The 9,758-nt window shown below is 47.7% G+C and overlaps 1 protein-coding gene across 1 annotated transcript in view; it reads right to left on the bottom strand.

Annotated features, from left to right (window-relative positions):
* The window catches only part of LOC306920928 (tetraspanin-4-like), a gene marked incomplete at both ends in the record, with an annotated part of 105,913 nt that overhangs the window by 45,333 nt on the left and 50,822 nt on the right, over positions 1-9,758 (bottom strand). The window contains one exon of the mRNA XM_079497918.1: positions 6,943-7,017. Within this exon, the coding sequence (XP_079354044.1) occupies positions 6,943-7,017 (75 nt within the window). The remainder of the gene's footprint in view (positions 1-6,942; positions 7,018-9,758) is intronic.

Here is a 9,758-nt window from a genome sequence, read left to right as displayed (position 1 = left end):
AAAGGTATATTCAGTGATTTCACTTAATTAAAATATCACTTTTTTTGTTTTGTTGTGATAATCCTCCCTACTATAGAGTGTGCTCATATAAGGAGTTCCTCCCTGTCCCCAGTTAACCCCTGGGGTCCAAAAACATTAGGTTTCGTTTTTGGCTAGGTTGCCCCAGCCTTCATCCGATCAGTATAGAGAGGGGCCTTCCGCCAATCATGGTCGAGCGGGGGCGGGCCTTGGTGTGTGTTCTGCTGTTGGCCTGTTGCGTGTGTCCCCAATAATCATACTGTACACAGACAGACAGACAGGCAGCCTTGTGGTAATCATACTGTACACAGACAGACAGACAGCCTTGTGGTAATCATACTGTACACAGACAGACAGACAGACAGGCAGCCTTGTGGTAATCATACTGTACACAGACAGACAGACAGCCTTGTGGTAATCATACTGTACACAGACAGACAGACAGACAGGCAGCCTTGTGGTAATCATACTGTACACAGACAGACAGACAGACAGGCAGCCTTGTGGTAATCATACTGTACACAGACAGACAGACAGCCTTGTGGTAATCATACTGTACACAGACAGGCAGCCTTGTGGTAATCATACTGTACACAGACAGACAGACAGACAGGCAGCCTTGTGGTAATCATACTGTACACAGACAGACAGGCAGCCTTGTGGTAATCATACTGTACACAGACAGACAGACAGACAGCCTTGTGGTAATCATACTGTACACAGACAGACAGACAGACAGCCTTGTGGTAATCATACTGTACACAGACAGACAGACAGACAGCCTTGTGGTAATCATACTGTACACAGACAGACAGACAGGCAGCCTTGTGGTAATCATACTGTACACAGACAGACAGACAGGCAGCCTTGTGGTAATCATACTGTCGTAGTTGTATGGATGGAAGTGTCCCTGAGAGCTACATACTTAAATGGGTTAACAGCTCCCATCGGAGGCCTCCTCATCATGAGCAGATCTGAATTATCACAGGACAGATAAAGCTCTCTCTCTCTCTCTCTCTCTCTCTCTTTTAATATTGTTCCGCAGTCGCTTTGCAAATCAACTAATAAACAAGTCATATCAAAAGGCAGGGATGCCAGAGCCTCAGAGCCTCAGAGCCTCAGAGCCTCGGAGCCTCAGAGCCTCGGAGCCTCGGAGCCTCAGAGCCTCAGAGCCTCAGAGCCAGGAGCACCAGAGCCTCAGAGCCTCAGAGCCTCAGAGCCAGGAGCACCAGAGCCTCAGAGCCTCAGAGCCTCAGAGCCAGGAGCACCAGAGCCTCAGAGCCTCAGAGCCTCATTGCCTCAGAGCCAGGAGCACCAGAGCCTCATCCCTTTTCTCTAAACCGAACACATCATTACTGCACCCTTTTTCAACAAGGCGTTTCTTTTATACAGGCCAGGGGGGCAGGGCCAAATTCCATTAAAGAGTTAATTTAGTGCCAATATTATTCACAACATGTTTAAATGTAATGTACACGTGTTTCAACCAGCCAAAATTCTCACACGTCACCCCCCTTCTCCGCTCCCTCCATTGGCTCCCGGTCGCTGCCCGCACAGAATACAAAACTCTGATGCTGGCAAAGCAACCAAAGGCATGGCCCCCCCATATCTCACAAGTATGATCGTACCCTACAAACCCTCCCGCGCACTCAGATCAGCCAACGTAGGGAAGCTGGAGGTACCTTCACTAAAAACGCCGGGACAACGCTCCACACGTCCCAAACTCTTCTCCCTTCTGGCTCCAAAACTATGGAATGCACTTCCCATCACAGTCAGAACTGCAGCCTCACTCCCAATCTTCCACCATAGTCTGAAAACCCACCTCTTCAGACTCCACCATGGCCCGTAGCACTTGCCCTAGCCTAGCCCCTTAGATAGCACATTATGTAGACTTAGATAGTATTTTAAACAGACTTATAGCTTGTTACGTAGACAGCTCTAGAATTGCACTTTATGCAGTCATAGCACTTTATAGTACACATGTATAATATATTATATAGTATAGTTTGTATAGTTAACATAGATACTCCACTGTTACGTTCTTAGTTTACGCATGTTTCATGATAACTACTTTTTATATATGTGATGTATGCCATGCTTTTGTTATTACTTAATGTAAGTCGCTCTGGATTAAGAGCGTCTGATGAATGCCTAAATTGTAAATTGTAAATTGTTTCAGAAGTTTTGTTTTGTGCACCGCCAAATCCAATTCACACGTATTTCACACACATCGTAAAATTACAAATCCTGTTTTTCAAATCTCAAGCTGTGGATCTCAACTACAAGCTGTGAGTTACAAATCTCAATAAAATCATTGGCTCATGTATGGACCAACAAGGCATAACTACCGCTGGGTATGATGATGACACGCGCATACCCTCTATTTAGGACAACGATGACCCAGTACCAGCCAATCTCTATCTAATCTAGTGTTGTGCAACTCAATATCCCTGCATGTTGGAATGGACCTGATGAAGCTTAAGACCACTGAATCTGGTAGCACATATATTTGTGTAATGGTGGTTTTCAAAGTGATCTCTGAAAACTAAACCTGCAGAGGTGGTAACGGACTGTATCTTTTTCTCCAGAGACATGAGGAGCTCTGCTGCCCTATAGATACCACCCCCCCCCCCTGCTGCCCATAGATACCCCCCCCCCCCCTGCTGCCCATAGATACCCCCCCCCCCTCTGCTGCCCTATAGATACCACCCCCCCCCTGCTGCCCTATAGATACCCCCCCCCCCTCTGCTGCCCTATAGATACCACCCCCCCCCCCCCTGCTGCCCTATATATACCACCCCCCCTCTGCTGCCCTATAGATACCCCCCCCTCTGCTGCCCTATAGATACCACCCCCCCCCCCGCTGCCCTATAGATACCACCCCCCCCCCCTGCTGCCCTATATATACCACCCCCCCTCTGCTGCCCTATAGATACCCCCCACCCTCTGCTGCCCTATAGATACCCCCCCCCTCTGCTGCCCTATAGATACCCCCCCCCCTCTGCTGCCCTATAGATCCCCCCCTCTGCTGCCCTATAGATACCCCCCCCTCTGCTGCCCTATAGATCCCCCCCCTCTGCTGCCCTATAGATACCCCCCCCTCTGCTGCCCTATAGATAACCCCCCCCCTCTGCTGCCCTATAGATAACCCCCCCCCCTCTGCTGCCCTATAGATACCACCCACTGACATGGGGAGCTCTGCTGCCCTATATATACCACCCCCCCCCCCTCTGCTGCCCTATAGATACCACCCCCCCCCCCCCCCTCTGCTGCCCTATAGATACCACCCCCCCCCTCTGCTGCCCTATAGATACCACCCCCCCCCCTCTGCTGCCTATAGATACCACCCACTGACATGGGGAGCCCTGCTGCCCTATAGATACCACCCACTGACATGAGGAGCCCTGCTGCCCTATAGATACCACCCACTGACATGGGGAGCTCTGCTGCCCTATAGATACCACCCACTGACATGAGGAGCCCTGCTGCCCTATAGATACCCCCCCCTCTGCTGCCCATAGATACCCCCCCCCCTCTGCTGCCCTATAGATACCACCCCCCCCCCCCCCCCCTCTGCTGCCCTATAGATACCACCCACTGACATGGGGAGCTCTGCTGCCCTATATATACCCCCCCCCCCCCTCTGCTGCCCTATAGATACCCCCCCCCCCCCCTCTGCTGCCCTATAGATACCCCCCCCCTCTACTGCCCTATAGATACCCCCCCCCCCCCCCCCCCCCCTCTGCTGCCCTATAGATACCCCCCCCCCCCCCTCTGCTGCCCTATATATACCCCCCCCCCCCCCCCCCCCCCTCTGCTGTAAGTAAGTAAGTTGCATACTGTCAAATTGTCAGATACACCTACACAACACGACTGGTGTATAGACTACATTAAATGCATCAGTGTCTGCTATTATCTTATGTAATGTGGACATTTTCAAAAAAAACCCTGACCACACAGTGTAGTCCATAAACACCTGACCACACAGTCTAGTCCATAAACACCTGACCACACAGTCTAGTCCATAAACACCTGACCACAGAGTCTAGTCCATAAACACCTGACCACACAGTCTAGTCCATAAACACCTGACCACACAGTCTAGTCCATAAACACCTGACCACACAGTCTAGTCCATAAACACCTGACCACACAGTCTAGTCCATAAACACCTGACCACACAGTCTAGTCCATAAACACCTGACCACACAGTCTAGTCCATAAACACCTGACCACACAGTCTAGTCCATAAACACCTGACCACACAGTCTAGTCCATAAACACCTGACCACACAGTCTAGTCCATAAACACCTGACCACACAGTCTAGTCCATAAACACCTGACCACACAGTCTAGTCCATAAACACCTGACCACACAGTGTAGTCCATAAACACCTGACCACACAGTCTAGTCCATAAACACCTGACCACACAGTCTAGTCCATAAACACCTGACCACACAGTCTAGTCCATAAACACCTGACCACACAGTCTAGTCCATAAACACCTGACCACACAGTCTAGTCCATACGACCTCACGCTTGGTAGGGAGGCCAGGTATCACAGTCTAGTCCATAAACACCTGACCACACAGTCTAGTCCATAAACACCTGACCACACAGTCTAGTCCATAAACACCTGACCACACAGTCTAGTCCATAAACACCTGACCACACAGTCTAGTCCATAAACACCTGACCACACAGTCTAGTCCATAAACACCTGACCACACAGTCTAGTCCATAAACACCTGACCACACAGTCTAGTCCATAAACACCTGACCACACAGTGTAGTCCATAAACACCTGACCACACAGTGTAGTCCATAAACACCTGACCACACAGTCTAGTCCATAAACACCTGACCACACAGTCTAGTCCATAAACACCTGACCACACAGTCTAGTCCATAAACACCTGACCACACAGTCTAGTCCATAAACACCTGACCACACAGTCTAGTCCATAAACACCTGACCACACAGTCTAGTCCATAAACACCTGACCACACAGTCTAGTCCATAAACACCTGACCACACAGTCTAGTCCATACGACCTCACGCTTGGTAGGGAGGCCAGGTATACGACCTCACGCTTGGCAGGGAGGCCAGGTATCCCTCAGAGGTCCTTGTGAACTATGACGTAAGTCAGTGGCTCCATTTGCTGGGGGGCAGTAAAATGGTAGCATAGCAACCACTCAGTTTAACCCCCTTTATACATAGGCTATTTGAAAATGGACAATCTCACATTGTTGTGAAATGGTGTGAGCTTGTAGATCTGCCACCCCCCCCAAATGCATATTGATTTGGGGGTCCTTGACATGGGAAAAACATTGAGAACCACTAATGTCAATAACCCCCACCTGCCGTTTTTTCTAGGTGAGACCAGCAGAAGTGGAGGGACTCGTGATGCAGGAGGAGGTCTTTGAGGGGCTGAAAAAGCAACCTGGCGTTTATGAGGCTGTGCACGACATACGGCAATGTCCAAAAGCAACAGGACAAGGTCAGGAAGAGGAAGCTGGAGCATAATGCAGGGCTGGGATGATCAGTTCACAGTTGGGGATCAGAAAGCAGCCGAGGACGGGAAGGGAAATGGCCCCAGAGGACGGGAGGGGAAATGGCCCCAGAGGACGGGAGGGGAAATGGCCCCAGAGGACGGGAGGGGAAATGGCCCCAGAGGACGGGAGGGGAAATGGCCCCAGAGGACGGGAGGGGAAATGGCCCCAGAGGACGGGAGGGGAAATGGCCCCAGAGGACGGGAGGGGAAATGGCCCCAGAGATGATGGGTCCATTTTATTCACTGAAATAAAGGTGACCTTGGTTGGGAACAAACATCAGAAGCTATATATAGAGCACCAAAGTCCTGAACTTTACTCGCTCATCCCCTCGATTCCTCGACTCACGTGTCGGCCAGAACTGTACACAAGTATAGAGAGAGTGTGTGTGGTTGTGTGTGAAAGCGTTTTGGTAAAATAAACAACAAAAGACAGTTATTTGTTTCTCAAGTATTAGGCTATTCCAATGTGTGTGAGGCTGAGTAGTTATCATTGCCAGAACTACCAGGGCAAACCTTCCCTTTCGGAGGGATTACAATCCGAACAGTAGATATGCTGACGATGTACGATGGCACACACCTGGATTCAGGTTAAAGCTATTTAAGCTAAAGCTATGGCTAGCCCCTTAGATAGCACATTATGTAGACTTAGATAGTATTTTAAACAGACTTATAGCTTGTTACGTAGACAGCTCTAGAATTGCACTTTATGTAGTCATAGCACTTTATAGTACACATGTATAATATATTATATAGTATAGTATGTATAGTTTACATAGATACTCCACTGTTACGTTCTTAGTTTACGCATGATTCATGATAACTACTTTTTATATATGTGATGTATGCCATGCTTTTGTTATTGCTTAAATGTAATGGATTAAGAGCATCTGCTAAATGCCTAAATTGTAAATTGATGTACGATGGTACACACCTGGATTCAGGTTAAAGGAGCATTCAGTGATTTGGGTGATTTGGAAAACCCCCCGGTCCGCCCTGGTAACCAGATGTGCACATGCATGCACTACAGTGGGGGGGGACACACACGCGACAGGCCAACAGCACACACACCAAGACCCCGCTCGATCATTATTGGCGGAAGGCCCCTCTATCCTGATTGGATGAAGGCTTTGCCACCTAGCCAAAAACGAAACCTAAGGTTTTTTGACACCAGGGGACTGAGGACAGGGAGGAACTCCTTATATGGTCAGCACACTCTATAGTAGGGAGGATTATCACAACAAAACAAAAAAAAGTGATATTTGAATTAAGTGCAATCACTGAATATACCTTTAAAGCTATGCTGACGATGTACGATGGTTCATAACTAGGATTCAGGATAAACATCATAAAGTGAAGCAGGATGTCTTACCTGGTCTTGATAGATGAAGAAGAGCATGATGGACAGCATCTCCAAGAAGAAGATGAGCAGGAGCAAGATGAAGAACTGTTGACAGACAAAGGAACAGCACATACACCCCCCCATCAGCACAGATAGTATTGTTATTATTATGGTTAAAGTCAGTTTAATGTCAAATCATTGCTGTCAGGTGACAACAGGGGCCTGGATGGCTTGGTTCACGACTTTATTTTCTGAAATCTCTATGGGAACAATGAATGGGGTTTCTACCATTGGCACCACACAATGGCCACCACTGCTATGCCCTACATATCATTATTATAGGTATAGCTTGGAGGGCAGTGACTAACACTGACAGAGAGGTTATGTCTACCCTATTATGTCCAAATCTTCAAATTCAAATTAATTTTAAATTCAAAAGTATCAGATCGATGGGCTACCAATCGGAACGCAGTATAGCTCTGAGATGAGGTGCGTCGAGTGGCGGCAGAATGTCACTCCGGCGAACGGTGGCCATTTGGCCAATATTGTTTTCCGCACATCGTAATCAAAAAGTAAAGGATTTGCAGTCAAGAAGTTTTAACCGGCAGGTTGAAAGAAGCGTTTAATCAGCCTGAGGCCAGTCAACCTCCGTCCGTATGCGCAGTACTACTCCTGATAAGGTTGCATTGGTATGTTCTCTCCTCCGTGTCATCAGTGCCCATAACATAGGTTAGCAAAAGGGCCTTTCTGTGTGGAGTTTGCATGTTCTCCCTGTGTCCCCTAGAGTAGGTACCCTCACATGTTCTCCCCGTGACCCCTAGAGTAGGTACCCTCACATGTTCTCCCTGTGTCCCCTAGAGTAGGTACCCTCACATGTTCTCCCTGTGTCCCCTAGAGTAGGTACCCTCACATGTTCTCCCCGTGACCCCTAGGGTAGGTACCCTCACATGTTCTCCCTGTGTCCCCTAGGGTAGGTACCCTCACATGTTCTCCCCGTGTCCCCTAGAGTAGGTACCCTCACATGTTATCCCTGTGTCCCCTAGAGTAGGTACCCTCACATGTTCTCCCTGTGTCCCCTAGGGTAGGTACCCTCACATGTTTTCCCTGTGTCCCCTAGAGTAGGTACCCTCACAAAAAAACATGCTGTATCCTGGTCTCTATACTGCCTCCCCCTGGCCAGCCTGAGGGGAAAGGAACTGGTTGGAATAACGTGTTCTTTCCGCACGCTACGTCCAACTGGGGAAACTCACCCCTGCCAGGTGAAAAGAAGCGGCTTGGACTCAAGCACCCCTTGCTGTCACGGTCCGTGACTTCTGTGTCCGTGTTCTGTATCCCTGTTGTATTTTTCCAGTGTTCCTTTGTTTTGAGTTGGTGTTTTCCTGTGATTTTGAAGTGTTGTGTTTTTCCATGTTTCTTAGTTGCAGTTAAGAGTTTCACCTTTTACCTGTGCACCTTTATTTTGTAGTCTTGTTTTGTGCCTTCATGTATGCCCCTGTAGTTCTATACCTGCCTTGTCTAACCTTGTGATTAGTCTTTGTTTTCCACTTGTGTCCTCTTAGTCCCCCAGCCAATCCCTGTGTTGATTTGTCAGTTGTTCACCTGTGTCTAGTTAGTCATTGTCTATAAGTATGCCCTTGTGTTTTTAGTTCCTTGTTCGTTCGTAAATGTAAGTCACCTTATTTAGTTAGCTCCTGGTTTTCCTTGTATTTTCCTAGTTCCTAGTATTTCCTCTGTGCTCCTAGTTCTTGTTTAATTCCATGTCTCCTTGTGTTCCTGCCTTTGTTCCTGTTTTTTTAGTTAATAAACTCCCTTGCATTCGATCTGCCCGGTGTCTGCCTCGTCCTCTGCCTTAGTCCTGCACTTGGGTCCTACAACTCTGACTCTGATCGTGACACTTGCCCTATAAACGGATAGCCACTTGCCCAAATGTGTTGACCTCATCACATTTGTGAAGACGGCTAAGGCCGTTTTAGCCCCAAGGAGTGTTTTTCGTGCAAAACGAATGCTTGCAATTGATTCAGAATCATGGATAACCCCTAGTTTGATATGTCACATGCTACTTAAGGCATAATTAAAATTTTATTTTTGTTTTGCCTTATGGTCAATGGTACCCCAACATTAAACCTGAATTTACCATGATCCAAAATGTATATAATAGTCAATTTTTAATATGTTATACGTTCAAACCTTGAACGAATGATATTGCAATTTTTTGGGGTCAAATCTTAGATTGACTGGCCTAATAACCATGCCTTCTGGTTCCTGTGAATATGCTGCATGCAAAGCTGTCCCTATAAGACATTCTACACATTTTATTCTTGGCCTGAGGCAAAATGCAGTCTGAATGGAATTACAGCACTAGATTCTGCTTTTTACATTATTCCAAAAGCAATTGAATGATCTGGAGGAATTATGGCAGAGTAGTGCATTGAATAGGTTCTATTATCAAAAGGGCTGCGGCAATTAACAGCAATGCGAGCAAAAAGCCATGAATATAGCTTTAGAAAGGATATCAATTATAAAGGTAATACCTGCTAATTCAATGCTAAGTGCCAAGGGGTCGGCTTTTTTTTTTTTTTAAGATATTTTTTGCTGCTTACGCCTTTTATTGGTTTTTGAAGGGACAGACAGTAGGCTGACAGGAAACGGGAGAGAGATGGGGGAAGACATGCAGTAAAGGCCGTGTCGGGCTCGGGAGTCGAACCTGCGGCACACTGCGACTGGATTACCAGTCGGGTGCCCAGACGGTTACGCCACCGCCTGGGCCAAGGGGTCGGCTTTTACTGCTGCTCTGATGAGCCATAATTGAGCCAACAAGACAGATGTCATTTATCAATCACGACTGG

This window comes from Electrona antarctica, assembly GCF_951216825.1.
Source record: "Electrona antarctica genome assembly, chromosome: 3".
Taxonomy (NCBI): domain Eukaryota; kingdom Metazoa; phylum Chordata; class Actinopteri; order Myctophiformes; family Myctophidae; genus Electrona; species Electrona antarctica.
Note: the sequence above shows the minus strand (reverse complement) of the source record. Positions and strands in the feature narration are given on the sequence as shown.